The sequence below is a fragment of the Nycticebus coucang genome, chromosome 17 (genome assembly GCF_027406575.1).
Source record: "Nycticebus coucang isolate mNycCou1 chromosome 17, mNycCou1.pri, whole genome shotgun sequence".
Lineage (NCBI taxonomy): Eukaryota > Metazoa > Chordata > Mammalia > Primates > Lorisidae > Nycticebus > Nycticebus coucang.
In genome coordinates, this window is record NC_069796.1 from 75,017,825 (window position 1) to 75,041,979 (window position 24,155).

Here is a 24,155-nt window from a genome sequence, read left to right on the forward strand (position 1 = left end):
AAAAAGGCAAAAAAAAAATAGCAAGTCACAGGAAGGAACTTCAAGGACACCAGCCAGTTATAGGAAAACAAGACTGGTGAGATTATGAGAGAAAAAGGAGCAAGTCACTTAAAGAAGCAGAAATAGAAATTCAAAGTTTTTCTATTCAGAAGTTCAGATAGCCGTCATTCTATAAACTATTAGAATAGAAATGGAATATTCTTAGATGCAGCGTCCAGTTATGTAGATTCACCTTTTAGGCGGAAAGAGTGAGGAAGTTAAGAAATTCCAAATACTTCAGAGAGTTAAACTACGATTTGCTACTTTGAAATGTTATTCAGCGATTAAGATGAGGGTCAGAATTCACTGTCTCTTTAGTGATAATTAAAACTCCTTCCTGAAAAGGTTTTCATTTATTGCTAAAGTGTGAAGAAAGAGAAAGTCTGGTAAAAAGAAAAGTTCAGAGGCTGTTTTCTGGGCAGATCCTTCCACTGGAACAGTATCTTCAGAAATCACGGTTGTGTATCTCAATTATCCCACCCTTTGCAATCATGTTTATCTGTGATCTTTGTTCTGACATTCTAGCATCTGTCCGTGTGTTTTCTTTTGCTCTTCCCAAGCATCAACCTAAGGACAGCTTAATTAAGAGTCTGCAGTACAAGTCAGATCTCTTTTATTCAATAGTCAAGTGGTGTATTTTCTCTAAAACTAAATACTTACAGAACACTTAACTGTGTATCAGGCTCTTGCTAGGCATTTTCACATCAATTTATTAGACTTAACTCCTTATCAATGCCTCTATGAAAGAGGCATTATCAACGCCCTTTATAGATGAGAAAACTGAGATTGATAAATTACCTTGGCTTTTTGGTCTTAAAGAAAAATAAAGCTTGGATTCAAATTCACATCATAAGACATCAGATGTAGAACTATTTTCCTTTTATCTTTTCTTCACTTGGGGAATACAGCGCCTGTTCTGGGTATGTCCTAATACTAGTAGGTCACCTGGCCAGTTTTGTTTTGTCCTAATAAAATTAAGGATATCAATTAGGAATCTTTGAATGCCAATACATTTCTAGGATAGACTAAATTGTGTAGTGGGACTGATTTCATGTGTTATTATTAAATAATGTCTGGAGTAGACCCTGTGCATGTATCTGTTTTGTGAAATTATCAGTCCTGATCTTTTTTTATTCTAATATGGCACTATTCATAAACAAAGTGTATTAAGAATCTAAACGTTTAGCAAAGCTACTGGAATTATGATTTAGCTCAATTAATAAGAAGCAAAGTGGAGTTGGTCAGCAGATTTGATGGCTGTTTGTTTAAAGAGTCTGTTAGGTTTTCTATAGAAAGATCTGAAGGAGACATTTTAGTTAATGAATCAAAATCAGATATGTGGTCATTATTGCCTGATTATTACTCCATCTGCTCTGTGCTAACGTGAAAATCAATTACTGTGTCTCTTTCCCACTGACAGCGTATGTTGATCGGGCTGGCAAGAGATCTTCGAGGGATTGCCTTTGCACTGAACACAAAGACCAGCTACACCATGCTGTTTGACTGGATGTATCCTTATTACACTGTGACAATACCAGCTCTGTGCACAGAGGGATGCCAAGCCCCTCACTTTCGTTTAATAGTACGGCACAGTAGGGAAGAGGAAACAAAGCTAAATGAACTAATGTGTAATCAGCTAAAAATTACAGCACAGTGGCAACAGTGCAGATAACTGAGCACAGCATTTGGAGACCCAGCTCAGAGAAGCCACTTTTTTGGTGGCCTTCAAATATTGACAGCTGAAAAATCACTTCCCTCAAATGGTTCTTTATGTTAGGGTTACAGAGATAATCTAGCTAACATCTTTACTCAGGATCAATGAATCCTGCCCTTTTGGGGGGCAGATTTGAATCTCTGCTCCATCTCAGTTAACAAGGTTGAGAAGGTCATTTTATCTTTTTGAGGTCTTAATGGTCATGATTTGCTTGGGGGGGGGGAGGGGGGTTGTTAGTTTGTTTGTTTCTTTGGTTTTTTGAGACAGAATCTGACTCTGTTACCCAGGATAGAGGGCAGTGGCATCACAGCTAACTGCAACTTCAGACTCCTCAGCTCATGCTATCCTTCTGCCTCAGCTTCCCAAGCAGCTGGGACTACCAGCACATACTACCATGATCGGCTAAATTTTCTTTTTTTTATAGAGACGGGGTCAAGCAATCCCAAAGTGATTAGGGATTACACCTCAGCCTCCCAAAGTGTTAGGATTACAAGCATAAGCCACTGTAGCTGGCCATAATTTGTTATTTGTTGTAAGATTTGAATTTACCTTTGCCCAGGCTACGGACAGGAAAAAATAAGGACTACCCAGAATGTCTTATGAGGTAAGAATAAAAAGAGCATAAGAGCATGGACTTTGGTGTCAGAACAGGCTTGAAACCCTAGCTCTTCATTTACTGTTGTAAACTCTGGCAAGTCATTTTACCTCTCTGAGTCTTGGTTTTCTCATTGGAAAACAGAGGTAATCGGGTAGCATGCCTCATTGTGACTTTAAAATAGATAATGCACTTTATGTAATGTCTGACAAATATTCGGTAATTGTAAATGGTTATTAATAATTTTAAAGTATTATGTGAAATTGTTCTGCACAATAAGAAATGATAATTTATTCAAGCCGTGTTAAGTATTATATAATGGTTTCATGCATTTTATACACAAAACCATCAGAGCACATAAGAAAAATTCTGTAGTCTTAAAGTTACTTTACTGTTTTACATTACATTATTTCTTTGTTCAAACACTTCTTATGCAAACTTTCCTCTCAATTAAATTGCAAAAGAAACTACTGTGCCATAAGTTGTGGCCAAAATCATAATTAATAGGGGTTCTAGGCATGTTTAAGGGAGAAATCTACACATATAAAAATTTTTATACATTAATTTGAGTACTGACTTTAGTTATTATTAAAATCTACTTAATCAGATTTATGTTCCCAGAGAAGAGTTAAAGATTTTCCCATGTCATTGAAGAATCACATTTATACTTTATATCAGCACATAACATATATACACAGATATTATAAATTTTAACGTGGGAAGTCTTATAATTCTCTTAACTATGAAAGTTGAGGAATTACATATGACCCTTTTATTGCTCTGAACATAAATAGCAGCTTCCAAACTTAAAACTGTCATTTCTTTGAAAAATCAGAAAAATCTACTTTTGACACTTTATTGGTGGTGATCTTGAAACCAAGCTACAAATCAATCCTATACAGCAATTAACATTTCATGTTTTCCTCTTCAACAATTTTAACCAAGACTCAAAATTAGAAACCTCCTCAGTGTCAAAGAAGAAATATCTGCCATAATTGATGCTGCCCCAAATTTAGAGAAAACATGATAATTTAAGTTTTTAATTGTCCGTTTTCCATTTTCTTAACTTTCTTCTTTTTTTTTTTTTTTTTTTTTGGCACCTATCTGAAATGAAACTTTTATCCAGCAGATGGCAGAAAATAGCAAATGGAAAATCTTGGGACTTAATATTTGTTTTGAACTAGAAAGGATGGTCCCCTCCCTCCATTTGATCATAGATGTTGGAGTTATTAGGATCAGGGGCAAAGGGCGAAGTGTCAGTTATACAAGAAGCTGTGTTACATTGCCAAATGGGGTAGTTTGGTAGTGGCCTTGCTTATAATAATTGAGTTTCAGTAGCAAATCAGCTTCCTTGGGAGAAGGCCAAAGGCTTTTCATAATTGTATTGACAACAAAATGAATATGATAAATGGTGTTCATTCAGTTGAGACAAGATTTATAGTTTTCCTTTGGGCGAGGGATGAAGAGCAAATATTTATAATAGTAAGATTTGTTTAAAAGTTATATTATTTGATAATTCAAAAAGCTTTATTAAAATATTTTAAAATACTTTAAACAGTTTCAGGTGATAAAGTATAGCTTCTTTCCAAAATATTCAAGTAATGCAAAAATGAATAAGTATATGATGGTTAAAAAAAACATAGATATGAAAGTCATTTATTCTTCCCTGAAATATTGATATGTCAAACCGTCAGTGATGATTCCCACAGTATTGCTAGGTAAAGTTTATTTGCCTTTTATCCACATAAATGTGTGTTCCTTAATTTGTTATATAATCTTTAGCATTCAGAAGAAACATTTTATAAGAGCACATGTCATCTGAAAGTCTCAAAATGCATTTTATTTATGGCTATTATTTGATAAAATGCTATTTTGGTGGTTAGCTATTTAATTCAAAATATTTCTATAAACACTGACTGCATTAACTGCTACACAAACTACATTGCTTATCACTATGTCCTTCCGAAACTAAATTGCCTGAAACTACACAGAAGCCATCTTGATAAATTGTTTTTACCACCCAAGAATTAAAGGGGTATCATTGATGTGCTACTTTGCCCCTATGGTGGGACAATAAGAAAATGCCTTATCTTTTGGTGCATTTAATCACCTTGTTTAAATTTTTCCCAAATCATACTTAAACTGAAGTATCAAAAATTCATAGGAAAGTTGAAAAAGATAAGGAATGTATGCATCATTATTTCCTCACAGTCTGAATTGTCATAATCTGATATTTGAGCCCACTGTCTGGGGGTCAGGAAATCAGTGCCATTCATTACTGTACATAATGCGTGACTGGCGTATAAAGGCAAGACAGTGATACCTGCAGAAGGGCTCAGACTTTGGAATAAGGTAATCTTAGATTCCAGCAGTAGTTTTACCACTTAACAACCTGTGGGACTTGTTTAAGTTTCTTAATGTCTCAGCACCACAGTTTTATCTTCCATAAAACAAGACTAATAATTTCTCACAGGTGTTATAAGAAGTATTATGATTATGTAAAGAGTCTAGTACAGTGTCTGGCATACTCCACCACTGTTACTAGTTTCTAATTTGGAATGAGACAAAGGCCTCCAATTTGCTCACTTACTCAACAAATTGGGCTAAAGATTATTCTTGATTGATGGGGGATATAGATTACTTAGACACAAATTCTAACCCAAATAGAATCAGTTAGATACCTACATAAATTACTACAATAAAATGGTGGTTAAGTTCCATAACAAAGATATGAATAGTAGAGTGATTGCATTTAGCTGGGGCATCTGGAAAGGTGAAGATATTGCTCTGGATCTTACCACATAATTAGGAATGGACCATGCAAAAATAGGAAGAAAGACAAGTTTTCATTTGGCCTAAGGATCAGATTGAAGAAGGGGGTGGTGGAGATGATATTTTGTTATAGACACATTTATTTCATGGTTGGAAATGTAGGTTGTCTAGGACTCACATGTTGGATATGTAAGTAACAAATAATCAAAAATTAATGTATTATGATGAAGATGCATGCAGAGGGCCATATGAATATTGTATGAGGAAAAGATTGGTGTTTTTGGCAAAATAGAGGAAGCTTCCCAGAAATAAAAGTTGGGCTACACTTTGAAAGATGAATTGGCATGTGCCAGATAGGAGGGAGGAAAGGTTTCTATCAGCAGCCCCTTCATGAACACGGGTCCAGGTGTTTGCATTTCTTGGAGAACCTTTAAAATAAGCTGTGAACTGGCAGGCTATTTCCATTCTGGAACCACATCCCCAAACCCTTACCTCCTAACACTTGAAAACTAATTTGTTGCCTTCTAGTATATTATGATGCTTTCTCCACTATGAAATCCCAAAAGGAAAGAAATGTTTTTACTCATTTCTGTTTTCTTGGGGTCCAGCACATAGTAACTACTAATAACTACTGGAATGATGGTTGGATGGATGTTACAAAGAAGCATAACTTCTTTATATTTTGCATCCTATAACAGTATTTTTCAACCCTTTTTATCTCATGGCACATTTGAAGCTATAATTAAACTTCTGCAGCACATTTACATTATTGTGGTTTAAAAAAAAAAAAAAGTGAAGAAAGGCATATACTCACTGACTGTGCTTTGAACCTCTTTCCAAAAAGAAGTTTTGTTGATTCGGCACCCGTAGCACAGTGGTTACTGCTCTGGCCACATGCGCCAAGAGTGGTGGATTCAAACCCAGCCCAGGCCTCCTAAACAACAATGACAACTGCAACGAAAAGTAGCTGGGCATTGTGGTGGGCACCTGTAGTCCCAACTACTTGGGAGGCTGAGGCAAGAGAATCACTTAAGCCCAAGAGTTTGAGGTTGCTGTGAACTATGACGCCACAGCACTCTACCAAGGATGACATAATGAGACTCTGTCTCAAAAAAAAAGAAGAAGAAGTTGTTTTGTTTTGTTTTTGAGACAGTCTTACTCTGTCACCCTAGGGAGAGTTCCATGGGGTCATAGCTCACAGAAGCCTCAAACTCTTGGGCTCAAGCAATCCTCTTGTTTCAGCCTCCCAAGTAACTAGGACTACAGGCACCACACAATGCCCAGCTAATTTTTCTATTTTTAGTAGAAGCAAGAGTGGTGTTCTTGCTCAGGCTGGTTTCACATTCCTGAGCTCAGGTGATCTACCTGCCTCAGCCTCCCAGAGTGCTAGGACTACAGGTGTGAGCCACCGCACTTGGCCCTGAAAATATTTTAATTAACGACTTTTAAAAATTTTTTGCAGCACACCTAAGATCCTCTCATGCACACCAGAGTGCTGTGACCCACCTGCAGAAAATCACTGCTATAAGGCAATGTCATATCATTAATGCCTTGTCTTTTCCACTCATGTAATATGAACTTTAGGAATTCATTGAGAAGATAAGGTGAAAGCATGCCTCTTCTACCTAAGGCCTCCCACTCTTTTCCTCCTGTCCGTATATATGTAGTCCTCACAAGGCCACTGGAAAATTAAACTCCTAGATTGGGTTCTGATTCTCACCCTGTAATCTGAGCCTGGCACTCTCACTCTGAAGCCCTTTTAACCTCCCTGCTTAGTAGACCTCTACTCTGCTTTCCAGTAATCACTCATTTTCTCTGTGGCAGTCACCTCTGTCAGAAGCATATTAGAATTGGCACCTCTCTCATTCCACACAGAAAAGGGAGCATCTCCTCATATCCCCTGGCCTTATCCCATAGTGAATGCAGTGTGCTCTGAAAAATAGGATAGTCCTAAGTACCTTTAAAGTGCCTTGCAAAGGGGCCTGCATGTGCCTCTTATTCTTAGGTTCTGAGATTTGGATCTTTTTAGCTTTCCGATGAGCCTTAGAATTGCTTTACACTATTGATCTCTGGGTTTATGCTCAGGAGATCATATGGTAGAATATTTTCTTACCTGTGCTCTTCTGGCACTGTTCAGAATTTTAGTAGTTACATGTCTGCCACCTGGATTTGAGCATGAATTCTCCAAGAATAAAAGACATATCTTTCTTAATTCTGGATCCTCAGCCCCTAATACCTAGCACATAGTATCTCCCATCTATCAAAAATTATGGCTTTTCTTGTCCATAGGAAAAAAAAAAATACAACAGCCAAAATAAAGTTAATAATCAAGCTCACTGCTTTTATTTTTTCATTTTCATGCAGCTGAAACCTCACTCCCACGGATATGCTAACTTATCGCCCATTCCTGCTGTATTTTCCTTTATAGTGCTTTCTAACATACTGTATATTTATTTTTTGTGTTATTAGAATATAAATTCCATGTGGGCAGGAATTTGCTGATGTTTTGTTTACTGGTTTCTCCAGAGAGCCTAAAGCAGCTCTTATACAGAGTAGGACGTCAGTAAATATGTATTAAGGAAATTGTTTTCATATATGCAAATATAGCCTTCACATGGTATCTCTAATAAGAGAAAGTATTGCTTTTTGTACTTTTAAGAGGTATGTCACTCTTAAAACTATAGATGGCTATGTGTATTTTCATTAATTATTATGTAAACTATTTCCTAAAGCCTCAAAGTAAAATGTACACTTTAAAGAATTAAATATGTAGTTCTAATCAAATATGTTCCACTTCATTTTTAGGTTGCAAGTTCATAGCAACAAATATTTATTGAAATCTACCTGTTCTTTGTATTTGTACATGGCCCATGCATATAATAAATAATAGTAAATATAGGAGAGATAGACAAGTGCTATACACAGGGTTCCATAGCCATACACAGGTAGCACTCCTAACCCAAAGGAAGGGATGGGAAACAGGTGCATGTGATGTCAGAGAAGGCTTCGCGAAATAATTGACACCTGTATTGAAATCTGAGGGACAAATAGAAATTAGCAGGAAGTTGGTAGGGTCTCTGCCTTTTATCTCATTGTCTAATGGGAGCAAACAGATAACACAACTACCAACTCTAATACTCTGTATTTATAAGAGATATATTCACGAGTGTTCATTGAACATAATGAAGCAGGGATTGATGCCTTTTGACAAGTTAAAGAAAATATCCCATGGGAAGTGAAACTTTAAGCTAAGTATTGAAAGACACAAATGGGTTAGACCAAAAAAAACAATATAAAAAGATATTAAGATAAGAGCTGTCATCAGTGGGTTTTCAGGGAGTTATGAATGGCTGAATCATACAGCAGAAGTGCTAAGAAATGAAGCTGGAGGTAGTCAGGGGCCAGAACTTAAAATGTCTTTTATGCCATGCTAAGGAGTTGGAAGTTTATTCTAAGAGCTACCCTGTTTCCCCGAAAATAAGACAGTGTCTTACTTTTTTTTTTTTTATTTATTTATTTTTATTAAACCATAGCTGTGTACATTAGTATGATCATGGGGCACCATAAACTTGGTTCATAGATCATTTGACACATTTTCATCACATTAGTTAACATAGCTTTTGTAGCATTTTCTTAGTTATTTTGCTAAGACCTTTATATTCCACATTTACTAGGATTCACATATACCTTTGTAAGATGCACCGCAGGTGTAATCCCATTAACCCCCCTCCTTCCCCCTCCCTCCCCACTCCCTCCCCTCCCTTTCCCCTTTCTCCCTATTCTTAGGTTGTAACTGGGTTATAGCTTTCATGTGAAGGTCCTACATTAGTTTCATAATAAGGGTGAGTACATTGGGTACTTTTCCTTCCATTCTTGAGACACTTTACTAAGAAGAATATGTTCCAGCTCCATCCATGTAAACATGAAAGAGGTAAAGTCTCCATCTTTCTTTAAGGCTGCATAATATTCCATGGTGTACATATACCACAATTTATTAATCCATTCGTGGATCGATGTCTTATTTTAAGGTGTGCTCCCAAAGATGCGCTAGGTCTTATTTTCAGGGGACGTCTTATCTTTCCTGTAAGTAGGTCTTATTTTCGGGGAAGCAGGGTGGGAAGAAAATTATGGTGACCACCTCATTATGGAGGTTTCTACTCATACTACACAGAAAAAGAACATTAATTGATTCAGCTCAGCATTTCCATCTGAAACAACAAGACAAGCATGCATTGGAAAATACCAGAGAGACACTTGAGGTTGGAAAAAAGTAAAGTGGAATAAAGGTGGTGACACAGATTTTCTGCTGCAATTTTGGGCCTCAATTCTGTATTGATGTTTCTCTTTTGCAAGGAGGAAGCCAGCTGTGAGTTAAAGGGCCAGTGCAGCTAAGTCAGAGTTTTCTAAGAGTTTAGCATAGAGTTGTCAGAGGCATCCACTTCTCACTGTTATTAAGGATGTTTGAGAATTTCTCTTTGTATGTTGGACTGTCTTTCATCAACACTTACCTCAAATGAATTAATATTTTTTTGTTTACATATCATTTTATTTTTTTTATTAAATCATAGCTGTGTACATTGATATGATCATGGGGCATCATACACTAGCTTCATAGTTACCCAAAGATTTTCTTCAAGCTAACATCCCAGATGTTCTTTGGTGCTACAGCAGGACCAAGCAGAGCAAGTTAACAAATTTAAAAAAGAGAGAGAGGGAATGTAATATTGGAATTGAGAAATAGATAATGTGGGGTTTATTATTACTATTTCCCTCTACTTTTTATATATGTTTAAAATTTCATGATATTTTTTCTAAGTAGTATGGTACCCATGAAACTCTGATAATAATAGCTCAAATATGCTTTTAACCTAATTGACTTAGTTTATTTTCCTTTCCTAAAATATTTAGCATAACTCTTTAAATGTAAGAGTGTAGGCCAAGAATAAAGCAATATAATATATGGATATGTTACAAATAAGAGCAAATAGGGGCCTGCAGGCCCCCCCCCCCAAATTTAAGTACATCTGTATAGATTAGGGAAAGCAATTTATTTATAAAATTGCTGTTGTGTAGTATAGACATTGGACAAATGTAAATTTAATTTAATTTACATTTACATTTGCCTTAATTGGCACTAATTTTCAGGAACAATGTTTCTTTACCTTTAAATTCTTTAACAGACTTTATAAAAGGTACCCAACATATCTTCCCATTCTTCAGAAGGCTGTTGAACGGTGGTATGGAGAGCCAGCTTGTACGACTCCCATCTTGAAACTTATGGCAGAACTGATGCAAAATAGGTAAGCAGTATGACAGAGAGTGAAAAAACAATCTATTGCTGGCAGAAGACTCCAAATGTCAGACTTTTTCTTCCTGTGTGTGTGTTTTCAACGCTTAGGAAGAGCCCAGGAACCAAAACTTAAGATAATCAGTGCAAACAATAAAATTAGAGACATAAGATTGAGACTTTTTGAGAGAAAGAAGTATAATATACTTGGTTTTATATGGGAACTATGGGAAGTAGAAAATAAATTGGAAGACCACCTTTGCCACCATAATTTGAAATACTCAAAGGCACAAAATGAAGGTGCAGCTATTTTAACTATTTCACTGCTAAAGTACAATTTTAGAGAATTTTAAGCAGAAAAAGAAGTCTAGAGGTCTCTGAGTTGAGATACTTCATTTGATGGACAGGAAACAATCCCACAGGAATTCAGAGGCACAAAGTTGTCTGCCTCAGGAGCTCTCAGGATTGACCCTGCTTTCCATTCTAAGTTGTGCTTCTTCCTTTCTGCCAAGGTGCAGACATTTAGATGATTTATATACTGAGAATATTCACTGAAACAGCAACTGCAACACTTCTCAGAAATTGCCTGGTTGACCTTGTAATTTGCATAGACCAGCAGAGATTCAAATACTCTGCATATAAATATTAATAAAGATGTAGCTAAATGAGAAAAACTCTGCAACAAGCTAATTGTGTTTACCTCTTTAAAATATGTCATTGTGTATATGGCTTAGTACCAAATTACCTGTCACTTGGGCATCCTATTTCATCAATTCCTTTTTGTAAAACTGCATGTTTACAGGGCAGCTATCTAGATAGGGAAGGACTATGGGTTGCAGCTCTACTTTTATCTCTGGTGCTGAATTTTTCACAACAATTATTTAGAATTTTTACTCTAAAAACAAGAGATGGAAAAAGACCTGGCAAATAAATGTGAGTATTATTTTTGCTGTTAGTTTTTTAAAAGATAATCTTCATGGGTGCCTTTAATATTTAAGGAAGGATGGCTTTGTATTTTGTATTAGAAATCTAGTTTGCTTTTTAATTAAACGATAATTTTTTTCAACCCGGTAATTGATATTATATGTTACTGATATAACATTTAATTCTAAAGGGAAAAAATTCATTGCTTTCTATATTGTAAAGTATTTTATGTCTACCATATAGGCAGATAATTTTTATCTAGCACAATTGTCCTAAGAACCACCTAGTGAAAATCTGTTATCTCAGAAAATGTTATCTTGTCTTTATTTCTGTAGAATCTAATATGAATTCTTTGTATACATTTCTTTTCTTTAATTAGGACTTCTTTTCTTTAATTATGCCAACAAATGTTCATAATAATATTTCTAATAGATTATAATTGTAGTTAATACTAAAGCATTTTGAAAAAGCATGGAAAAATAAAAATTTATTTTATTCTTGGCAAACAGGACTTTAACAATTTCTTTTCTTTTTGGCATTTTTTTGCTAATCCTTTTTAAAATATGCCATTATTTCTTAAAAGCCAAAGTGATGCTTAAAAGGCAAATATTATATCAGGATGGCACGTAAGTCCTTTACCTTATTCATACTGCGTTCCCCAGTGGAACCGAGGAAGTGAATTGTTCTCAGAGAACTTCTAAAATTGGTTTCTTTTTACCGAAGTATGCAGTGGAAATTATAATCTATAATGTAATTTAATGTGTTTAAAATATGCTTTGGAAGTAGCAAGACTCATTATGTGAATCTACTATATGTGCAGTGTTAAAACTACCTGGATTTCCTATCTATCACTTTAGAGTTTGTCTTAAAAATTTGTCTCAGATTCTGTAGTAATACAGAATATAAATGTATATTTCTGTCCAACTAGTTATATAAACTTACACATAAACAGCTGGGGAGTTTTATTATTACTGTTTCTAGCCACTTTGCATGAAAGGAGAAGGGGCAAGAAATCTGTGATATATGATGTTAGCTTATTATTTTAACAGATAAAAAATGAACTCTAAGAATCAGCAAATAAGTGAAAATAGGTCTTAATTGTCCTGGTATCTTTATAATGAAAAAGTTAGCAAACATATTTTATCAACAGTTGTTGAATAGAATGACATTTTAAGAGATAATTATATTAGTACTACTTCTAATAAATGAATTGTTAGAAATATTAAAACTATATTTGCACACAGTCTAATTTTTTGCTACATTTCTTAGATCCCAGCGTTTGAATTTTGATGTGTCATCTCCTAATGGAATTCTTCTCTTTAGAGAAGCTAGTAAAATGGTTTGCACTTATGGTGAGTATTTTTTTCCATATTTGTCTGTGCGATACAGTTTTATCTCTTTGGAGGAAAGAAAGATGTTATTTTGTTCTTTTGAACTTTCATGTCTATGTGAATTTGTGAAGTGGATAATAGAAGTGCAAAAAGCCAAGTAGCTATCATATTGGCACAGGAGAAGTAAACAGCATGCCTTTGACTACAAATCATACCTGACCAAGTTGCTGATAAAATTGCAGTGTCAATAGGCAAAGGTAATACACTAGACAAAATATTGAAAATTATAGCATACTCAAAAGTGCTCAAAGTTATATAAAAGAGTTTGCTATCTTGAGTCAAGGAATGCTTAAACCTGTATGTCACAAAATTTGGGGAAAATACCCTTGAAAAGAGTAGTTAATATTTTATTATAGGGAACTTTAGGGCACTGCAGCCCTAAAAACAGAGTTTACTTACAGCCCAAGAATTTTAGAGTTTAGTTAGCGTTTTGGACCTTACAAAGTTACCATAAACCCTAATACTTGCCAATTCTGACGCTTTATCAGTGAAATTCTCTACTATATGAGACCTTTATGTAAACAGAGAATGGGGTAGGATGGATAAGAATTTTTTGTAATCTAATTTAGGACTCACTGACAGAATCTCAGGCTGAGCTAGGCTCTGCATTGTACTTCATCTTTTTTTTTTTTCAAGTTGAGGTCTGTTTATTATATCAGATAATTTCATCATTCATTTACTCTTTTTTTTCATTATTTTTTATTAAATCAGAACTTTGTACATTGATGCATTTATGGGCTTCAGGGAACTGCTTCCATATACAATGTGAAATGCTTACATTGAACTTAGTAACACATCCATCATAATTATACTCATTTCTTAATAGTTTTGAAATGTACCATTGCATCATGCAAATTAGGTGAGGCACCCACCCCCCCCAGAAAAAAAATACCCTCCCGCCTCCCATATCCCCTCCCCTCCCCTCTCCTCTTCCTTTGTACTTTCTGGACTATAGTTTTTGCCATTCATATGAGTGTGTAGGTGGTTATGTATTGATTTCATAGTAGTATTGAGTACATGGATACTTTTTTTCCATTCTTGAGATGCTTTACTAAGAAGAATATGTGAAGTCTCCATCTTTTTTTTTTTTTTTTTTTTTTGGCCATTGCTCTTCATCTTGAGAGATGTTTCCCTGTGTCTTTTTTTTTTGTAGAGACAGAGTCTCACTGTACCGCCCTCGGGTAGAGTGCCGTGGCGTCACACGGCTCACAGCAACCTCTAACTCTTGGGCTTACGCGATTCTCTTGCCTCAGCCTCCCGAGCAGCTGGGACCACAGGTGCCTGCCACAACGCTCGGCTATGTGTCTTCTTTTTCTCTCATCTTTGTCTGTTTACTTTCCCAAGTCAGCAGCAAACTCTTAAGTACATTTGGTCTCAAAAATTGCCTGTGATTCTCATATTTCTTTTTAAGTACTTACTTAGAAATAGATTTTACAAAATTTTTTCAAGCCTTGTTAGTTTAGCTGTGTGTGTATAGGAATAACCATTAAAAGTATACTACCTTTAGAAAAGTAAAAGTTATTTCTTTTTTTCAAATAAAGGGACAAAAAGTTAATTTTGCTTCAGCTCTTTGTATTTTTTGTATTTTTTGTATTTTTTTCCTTTGTGGTTTACTTACTGTTACAGTGATAAGAGAAGTTAACTTCCTCTTCCAGTATCACTGGCTCTCTGGGACAGAATGTATGTCTGGCAAGTGATGCTAAAAGGAATCTCAAAGAAAAATCTATGGGCTTCAAAATCTATTCAGTCACCTGCCAAGTTATCTGACAAAGGCATAGCATCAAAAGTTGAGAAAAATAACTATGCAAGGATTACATTGGAGGAGGAGGCCTAGAAGACAAAAAGAGAGAACATAAAGGAAGGGAGAGAAGTGAGATGGAGGGTGGAAAAAAATGACAAAACCTTCAAAGCATTCTTTAGAAGAAAAGCCAGTAAGGAGTTTTCTTACCCTGAAGAAAGGCAAGGAGATTAGAGTAAGGCTCTGTCTGCTCTTCAGTTTAGACTAATAGTTTGTATGGGCAGCTTCCGTTTTTTTAATCAACTCTTATGCTCCTATAGTAAACCATTTCTCATACATTAGCCTGTTGAATCCTGAAGGTAGTTATTACTACTTGCCACTCACTACTTATATGACCTTGGTTAAGTTACTTAGCCTCTCTAGCTTCAGTTTCTTGTTAAACAGAGAAAATAATGCCTATACCAGTCACAACTTAGTTACTATGATACTGTTGTGAAAAAATTGAAGCTTACAGAAGTTAAGAAATTTGCCAACTATGATGTGGCTAGCAAGTAGTTGAACTGGAATTTCATTCAAAGTCGCTGTGACTTCAAGCATGCTTGTCCATATTCTTTACTACCTCTTAGGAGTGGACCCAGGAAGATTGTACCTTGGGTATTATGATGAAGTATGATGAAACACTGTTCTTTAAAGTACGGAGATTTATATCCCAAAACTTAAGGGAATTCAAAGGTTCAGTGGAAAAATGTGCTTCAACTTTGTCACCAGCAATGTTGACTCATGTGCTTTACATTCAATACTAGAAATATCACCCTTCACTGGTACCCATGCTTTTGCTATCAGCCAATCTGATTTGTCTATCTTTAGATAGACAAAAGGGTAAAAGCTGTATTACCCATGCTTTTACCTCTGGAAATTGTCATATGCTCATTGGAGGGAGGTCATGTGGTTGCCTTCCCAGAGTCTGGAAAGTGAGAGGAGAGACTGAAAGAACACAGAAAAGCCAGTATTATTTATGTCTTTGGTAAGCCAAGGTGAAGGAAGGGGAAACCCATGGAGCAAAGAGGCCAGAACATTCTGTGATCCCTTCTGTTTCCACTCCTACTGGGTTTTTTCCTCTGCTCACCTCTCATGGGCAGTTTTGGGGTAGTCGATGACTAGGGCAGTGTAGATAAGGAAGGACTCATTTCTGAATGAACCTGATTTGTTAATACATTTTGTGGAATACTTCCACCTTGCTGCTCTATGAGACTGGCATAAAAATAATACTTTTGATATGCTGTTATATTTATCTACATTCTGTCATGATATACTTTGATGTAAGTTTTTAATTTTGCTTCAGCTCTCAGCTGCTCTTGCTGTTACAGCTCAGGGTCAGCAATGAGGTTAGCCACAGTAGCACAAAACAATTTCCTGTTTGTACAGCCCAGGTAACATTTGGATGAGGATTAAATTTTACCACATTTTCTACTAGCCCAAGCCTATTATTTCTAATGAGTTTTAAATTGCTTCAAGAACATGTATTTCAAAACTTAGTGCTATGATCCATTCAGCTCCAGCAACTTAATAAAAGAAATTTCTTTCTTAAATTTTTGGTTAAAATGTTGCACGCAGTGTAATAAATGTTATTACTTTGGAAACCTACTTCTCAGTTTTAAGAACTGGATTTTTTTATGCTCCATTTCTGTTCATCTAATCTTTCCTTCCCTTTGCCTCTGGGTCTTGGTATCTTTAGTGACATCTGTTGGTTGAAGAGTGCACAGAAGGGAGAAATAATGATTGTTTTCATAAGACTGACCAAAATGGAACTGCTTTTATTCCTTCAGTAGGTACCTGATTTAAGAAAGCACAAGGTATAAAAATCTAAACTTTAAAAATGGATAGAACAAACTATGGTTATTCACTGTATAGAAGAATTTACATCAGGGTTCCTTTAAGCAGTCTATACTCCAGATATGTTTAAGGTATACCTTAATATGCATAAATTAAATTTGGAAAGTGCCTACCAGCTGCCATTACTCATGGTAACCTAGATAACAGACTAGTTAACAGACTGGTTTTCACACTGAGTTTTGCAGAGTCCTGAAGGCCAGTGAAAGTGTCACAGAGGCCCTCCAGAAAGGGAGGGAGGAAGATAGGGGAATCACTTTGACCTGATACACCCACCAATATTGTTAGCACTAGATTCACTTTATCAATCTGTTAAGACGTTATTTTTAAAAAGAGCTTGAAAATTGCTGGCTTGTACCATTAGAAGTGTAAGAATGGATGATTGTGATCATATCCAAGCATCCTCTTTCTATGGTGTTTCACAGATACTGTTGTCTCTTACTAACTGAAGGTGTGTGGCAGCCCTGCGTCAAGCAGTTCTGTCAGCACCATTCATCCAACAGCATGTGCTCGCTCCATGTCTCTTTGTCATATGTTGGCAATTCTCACACTGTTTCAGACTTTTTTAGTACAACTATATTTGTAATAGTGATCTCAGATCAGTGCTCTGTGATGTTACTATTGTAATTATTTGGTGGGGGAGGGGGCGGTCCACCAACCGAGTCCTTATATTACAACAAACTAAGTTATGTATGTTGTCATTGCTCCACAGACAAGTCTTAACACCATCTCTCTCCTTCTCATGCCTCCCAATTCCATAGGACACAAGAATATTGAAATTAAGCCCATTGATAACCCTACAATGGCTTCTAAGTGTTAATTGAAAAGAAGAGTCTCATGGCTATCACTGTAGATCAAAAGCTAAGAAATGATTAAGTTTGGTGAGAAAGGCATGTTGAAAGCTGAGACAGATTGACAGCTAGACCTCCTTGTGCTGAACAGTTAGGCAAGTTGTGAGTGCAAAGAAAAAGTTCTTTGAAGGAAATTAAAAGTACTACTCCAGTGAACACACAAATGATAAGAAAGCAGCAAATCTGCTTCATTGCTGATACAGGGAAAGTTTTGGATGGTCTGGATAGAAGATTAAACCAGCCACAACATTCCCTTAAGTCAAAATCAAATCCAGACTAAGACCCTAATTCTCTCTTTAATTCTATGAAGGCTGAAAGAGGTGAGGAAGCCGCAGAAGAAAAATTGGAAGCTAGCACAGGTTGGGTCATGAGGTTTAAGGAAAGAAGCCGTTTCTGTAACATAAAAGTGCAAAATAAAGCAGCAAGTGCTGACGGAGAAACTGCAGCAAGTTATCCAAAAGATCTAGCTAAGATAAATGATGAAGGTGGCTGTGCTAAACAAAAGACGTTCAGTGTAGATGAAACAGCCTTCTACTGGAAGGAGATGCCATCTGGGACCTTCGTAGCTAGAGAGGAGAACTCAAGGCCTGGCTTCAAAGCTTCAAAGGACAGGCTGACTCTCTTTGTTAGAGCCTAATGCAGCTGGTGACTTTAAGTCGAAGCTAGTACTTATGTACCAGTCTGAAAATCCAGGGGCACTTAAGAATTAAATTAAAATCCAGGGGCCTGTGCTCTGTAAGTGAAACAACAAAGCCTGGGTGACAGCACATTTGCAGCATGGTATATGGAATATTTTAAGCCTACTTTTGAGAACTGCTGCTCAGAAAAAAGATTCCTTTCAAAAGGTTATTGGTGAGTGACAATGCACCTAGAGGAGACATACAAGGAAATGAATGTTGTTTTCATGCCTGCTAATTACAAAATCCACTCTGTATCATGTTGGTCAAGGAGTGATTTCAACTTTCAAGTCTCATTGAAGAAGTACATTTTGTAACATTTTCCTCTGATGTTTCTAGGCAAATGGAAACCTTCTGGAAAGGATTAACCATTCTAGAACATTTGAGAATGTTGCGATTTGTGAAAAATCAAAAAGTAAACATTAATAGTTTAGGAGTTGATTCCACCCCTCATGGATGTCTTTGAGGGGCTCAAGACTTGAGAGAAGGAAGTAAGTGCAAATGTGGTAGAAACAACAAGAGACCAAGACGTATAAGCAGAACCAGAAGAGAAGACCGAAGTGCTGCCATCTTTTGATAAAACTCAAACAAGTGAGGATGGCTTCTTACGAATTAGCAAGGAAAAGTGGTTTCTGGTGGTGGAATCTATTCATGGTGAAGATGCTGTGAACATTGTGAAATGACAATAAAGACTTTCAACTGTGCCATAAACTTAGTTGATAAAGCAGTAGCAGCGTTTGAGAAGATTACCTCTAATTTTGAAAGAAGTTCTACTGCGAGTGAAATGCTAGCAAACAGCATTGAATTCTACAGAGAAATATTTCATAAAAAGAATAGTCAATTTTTTTAGCAAACTTTATTGTTGCCTTGTTTTAAGAAATTACCTGTGCAGGCATGGTAGATCACACTTATGATCCTAGCACTGTGGGAGGCTGAGGTGGGAGGATCTCTTGAGTTCAAGACCAGCCTAAGCAACAGTGAAACCCCATCTCTACAAAAAATAGTCAAATTATCTGGGTGTGGTGGAATACGCCCGTAGTCCCAGCTACTCAGAAAGCTGAGGCAAGATGATCTCTTGAGCCCAGGAGTTTAAAGTTGCAATGAACTATGATGACACCACTGTACTCTAGCCTAGCAACAGAGCATAGAGACCCTGTATAAAAAAAAAAAAAAAGAAAAGAACGAAGTTGCCACAGCCAACCCAGCCTTTGACAGTCACCACCCTGATCAGACAGCAACCATCAAGAGAAAGGCCTGACCCTTTCAACAAAAACATGACTTGCTAATAAGCTTACATGATCCTTAGCATTTTTTGTCAATAAAATGTTTTTAATTGAGGTGCATTTTTTTTTAGATATAACACTATTGCACACTTAATGTGCTACAGTATACTGTGAATATAACTTTTATACGCACTGGGAAACAAAACTTGTGTGATCGCTTTATTGAGATACTTACTTTATTGCAGTCATCTGGAACTGAACTTGCAATACCTCTGAGGTGTGCCTGTGCTTATGTTTAAATGATTATGAGAACATAGCTGAATGCATTGGTCTTGAAATAATTTGAGACTTAATAAAATGTCACCAAAAATAACAATTCTTGAGACTAAATTATCCAGCAACTGTGGACTTGGCCTTAGATCTTATCAGCCACTTCGCTGGGGACATATGATGATAAAGAGCAAAGAGTAAAGTTCACAAAGTTTTGTGGGGGCAATGGATTGAATGACACCTTGAGGATCCCCAAAGCAGGATCAAGTGGCTTATAAAAGCAAGGCCCTGTGGCTGATAGCTGAACAAGTGCTTAGAGTTCAGTGGACTCCTGTACCCATACAGAAAACATTCATTGAGCATTTACTATTTTTCTGATACTGTGAGCATTAAAAGGGATCAAAAGATAATAAGACACATAATGAAAGAATCTTACTGATGCTTCCTTAAGGAACTTGAGTTCAGCAGGGAATTCTGACAAGTAACCAAAGAATTATTATACATTTTGCTCTGTATTATGCTAGAGAAGTATTTAGAACACTGAGAGCCCAGAAGAGATTTTTAACTAAAACTGAGGAGTCATAGAAGGCAGTATTTCTTGAGGGAATAAGAATAGGGCCAGAAGTTTGAAAAGGACTTGTAGAGCAAAGATTAGCTTTTATAAATTATATAAATACAAAACAAATGGATCTGGCTCAGTGCCCGTAGCACAGTGGTTATGGCTCCAGCCACATGCACTGAGGCTGGCGGGTTTGAACCCCAGACTGGGCCAGCTAAACAACAATGATAACTGCAACAACAAAAAAATAGCTGGGCATTGTGGCAGGTGCCTGTAGTCCCAGCTACTTGGGATGGGAGGCTGAGGCAAGAGAAACACTTAAGCCCAAGAGTTTGAGGTTGCTGTGAGCTGTGACGCAGCAGCACTCTACCGAGGGCGACATAATAAGACTCTGTCTCAAAAAAAATAAAAAAAACAAAAAACCAACCAGCCTGATCTATTAGGAAATTGCAGGGATTTAAAAATTGCTAGAGACTAGAGCCAATGTTAGGAAGTTTGAGACAATAAAGGTAGAGAGAGGGAGGAGAGCATAAGTAGAAAATTACAACTTTATCCCTAAGAATATACATTCCTTAAGAAATTGAATGATTTTAAATAAAATAGTATGATCATATTTATATTTTTGAAAAACTACTTTGATAACAGTGCGGTAGATGAATTATCTGATGCAAACCTGGAAGAGAAAGGGACATAATTAGTTATTTAAATTAGCATGAGTGTTAGGAATAATTTATGTCTACTTTCCCTTTGCTACATGAGAATATTATTTTAACAGGTTTTTTTTTGTTTGTTTGTTTGGTTTTTTGTTTTGTTTTGTTTTGTTTTTCAGTTTTGGCCCGGGCTGGGTTTGAACCCACCACCTCCGGCATATGGGGCCAGTGCCCTACTCCTTTGAGCCACAGGTGCCGCCCTTGATAATATGATTTTATAAAATTTCTATTCTCACACACGAAAAGAAGGTATACTAGTTCTTGGGAATTTATAGTATCACTTTTACTCTTTGTAGCAAGTACTACTGTGAGAATATAACTACAGTCCTTGCCGTCTTCTATCAATAGTTTTCTTTTTGTTAATATGCAGTCTGGGACAAGACTTGCCCTAACACCTAAACCTGTTATTTTTATTTTGTAACTGGTTGCTTAGAGTTTATTTTCCACTTGGTGCAAGGCAAACAGTTACAAGATGTCAGAAAAGCCTGCATTTGCTTTGGCAATAAAAATCAAAGGTTCTCTTACCTTCTTTTTTGGTGTTTGCTATGTTAACATAAAAACACCCAACTGCTTCTCTGCTTGCTGCAGCACCTAGTCTACAGGGTGAGGGCATCGGGTGAAGAAAGGAGACGCTCTGACAACCTAGCACCTCAGGAAAGCTGGGGCTACGGTGGCTGCTCAGGTCTATATGGAAGCCCAGCCCTGGCTTTGCCATACTGGCCATGCTGGAGGCCTAAGGGGATTCTGAGTACTCTGGGGACTCCAACACTGTGTCCACAAACGGAAAAGTGGACTTTCCAAAAAAGAAGCTTACCCACCAGTGGTAGGTGGTAGCTTCCGTAGGGTACTCAGTACCTCCACAGGAGCTGTTGCTGGTAGTGGTTGTGGGTGGCTACTACAGAGGATGCACTTGTTTACAAGGTAGTGGAAACCTCAGCAGTGATCCCTCATAGGTCTTGGTGCTTGATCACAAGTTGCAGGGGTAGGGTGATGAGCCCTGGAGCCCATTTGCAGAGGAGACCCACATAGGCTAATGCTATCATTTGTATATGAGATTACTCACGAAGTGGTTTTGTCTCCAGAGAGACTAGAAAGAAGTAGGTTTTTTTGGCAATTACCAGCTGACAATTGTACATTTAGTTAAAGTTGCTTTGAACTAATAAGAATATGTATAGACTATCTCAGGTTACAAATGACATAGGTTCTGTAGGTTTGTTCTTAAGTTGAATTCATATGTAAGTTGGAACAGGTACATATACCTATTACCTGTAATTGTTTCCATTTGCAAGAGCAAGTCCTAGGAAGTTGGACTATTAAGTTCATGAGCTCATCCTAGAAAGAGTGCTACATACTTCATTGCTGAATATCACTTTTGTCTTCAGATGGCCCAGGGGAGTATTTTGAAGGTGACCATGGTGAGTAATATTTAGCAATGAGGTGTGTAGCACTTTTTCTAGAATGAGTTCGCAAACTTACTTGTCCAAACTTATACTTCAGTCAGATGTTTAGAGAACCTCATACTTCAACCAGCAACAGCTCCTGTGGAAATACTGTACCTTGGAAACTTAATGTAATAGTCTCCCTTCATAAGTGCAAGTTATACATAGGTGGATGTTTGTAACTCAGGGAATGCCTATATAATGGTTATGAAATAAACTATAAGCTTACTAAATACTGGAAATTACTTCACTTTTCTCCATTTCCTTTCAGTTACTTAATATGGCTGCATGAAAAAACAAGATTTATAAATTTATCCATACCCTTTGTAAACTTGTATTTCTATTTTTCTTCTAAGGAAATAATCTAAAGTTAGAAGACAGCTAACTACAACTAAAGACCTTTGATGTTACATAATTCATAGTTGTGAAAAATGAGAAAACAAAGTGCTTCAAAAGCCAAAGCTTAAGAATGTATCAGTACAGTGGGATAACTTGTGTCCATTGAAAATTATATTTTAACAATTTGTTTGATATCTTTGTCAGATTTTGATATCAGGTTTATTTTAAACTCATAGAACAAGTCACGATTTTCTCACTGAATTATGAAAGCGTGTAGGCCATGGATTGTGGCTCATGCCTGTAATAATCCCACTGCTTTTAGAGGCCAAAGTGAGAAGATTATTTGAGGCCAGGAGTTTGAGACCAGCCTGGACAACATAGCAAGACCTGTATCTACAAAAAGTTAAAAAAAAAAAAAAAAAAAAAAAAGTTAGCCAGGTGTGTTGGCATAAGTTTGTAGTCCTAGCTACTCAGGAAGCTGAGGAAAGAAGACCATTTGAACCCAGGAATTCAAGGCTGTGGTGAGTTATGATACTACTGCACTCTACCCTGGACCACAGAGCAAGACCTCATCTCTTTAAAAAAATAAAAAGAGAGTGGGTGCAATTGGTGTGAGTTCTTTTTTTTTTTTTTTTTTTTTTTTTTTTTTTTTTTGGTGTGAGTTCTTAACATGTGTGACTGAATTCGCTACTGAAGCTATCTAAGACTGGAGGTTTATTTTTAGAAAAAATGGGGTTTTTAATAGATTTTATTTATTTAATAGATACATTGCAATTTCTGTTTCTTCTTGTATCACCTTTGGTAATGTATTTATTAAGAAACTTTCATTTTATCTAAATTGTAGAGTTCATTGACTTCAATTTTTCAAAAATATCCTCCTTAAATCATTTAATGTCAGTTGCATCTCTAGGAATATTCCCTACTTTGTTCTTAATTTTGATAATTTGTAATTTGTCTTTAATTTGCTGAGCAGTCTTAATGAGATTTTTTCAAATGTGTTCATCTTTTCAAAGAGTAAAAATCATTTTTGTTGATTTTTATCTATTGGTTTTTGTATTTTCTATTTCATTGATCATTTTCTGCTCTTGCTCCTCCTCCATTTTGTTTTATCATTGTTGTTTCCTTTAATCTAATTTCTATGATTTTAATTTGCTTTTTTTTAGTTTAAGCTAGATATTTAGATCATTGTGCATAAACATTTCTTTTTGTAAAATAGGTACTCAAAGATAAATTTATTTTATATACTGTTTTCATTGCATCTTCCAGTTTTGATATGTTGTTATATCTTTATCATTATGTTCAGAATATCTTGTAATTTTCATTTGTGACTTATTCTTAATCCATGGGTTGTTTTAAAGTGTGCAGCTTACTTTATAAATACAATGAATCCTCTATAAGTTGACCTCCCAAGGAACTGTAACAAGATGGGCATGTGTAGTGCATGTCTGGTCTGTGAAGATCAGGGCAGTTTAAGGAGGTGGTAAACTATGCAGGTTCTGTTGTATTTTCAATGTTTGGAGTATATTATTGCAAAGAATTTCTGGTCTCTGGTTTCCGTTCCGAAATTCATCAAAAGTTGTTTTATATAGCAACACATACTCTACTTTGATGAATGTTCTGTATGCCCATGAAAAGGATTTGGAGAGTGAATATTAATATATACAAATTTAGAGTTTTTAATTTATATTTATAAATTATTTTTTAATTTATAGTTTATGAGAAATATTTAAATACCAT

General features: G+C 36.2%; 1 protein-coding gene across 2 annotated transcripts in view; it reads left to right on the forward strand.

The window, feature by feature from the left end:
* Positions 1 to 24,155, forward strand: part of RANBP17 (RAN binding protein 17) — a 480,295-nt gene that overhangs the window by 357,041 nt on the left and 99,099 nt on the right. For both annotated transcript variants that reach the window (XM_053566863.1, XM_053566864.1), the window contains 3 exons: positions 1,460 to 1,548; positions 10,313 to 10,420; positions 12,601 to 12,683. In XM_053566863.1, coding sequence (XP_053422838.1) covers positions 1,460 to 1,548; positions 10,313 to 10,420; positions 12,601 to 12,683 — 280 coding nt within the window. The remainder of the gene's footprint in view (positions 1 to 1,459; positions 1,549 to 10,312; positions 10,421 to 12,600; positions 12,684 to 24,155) is intronic.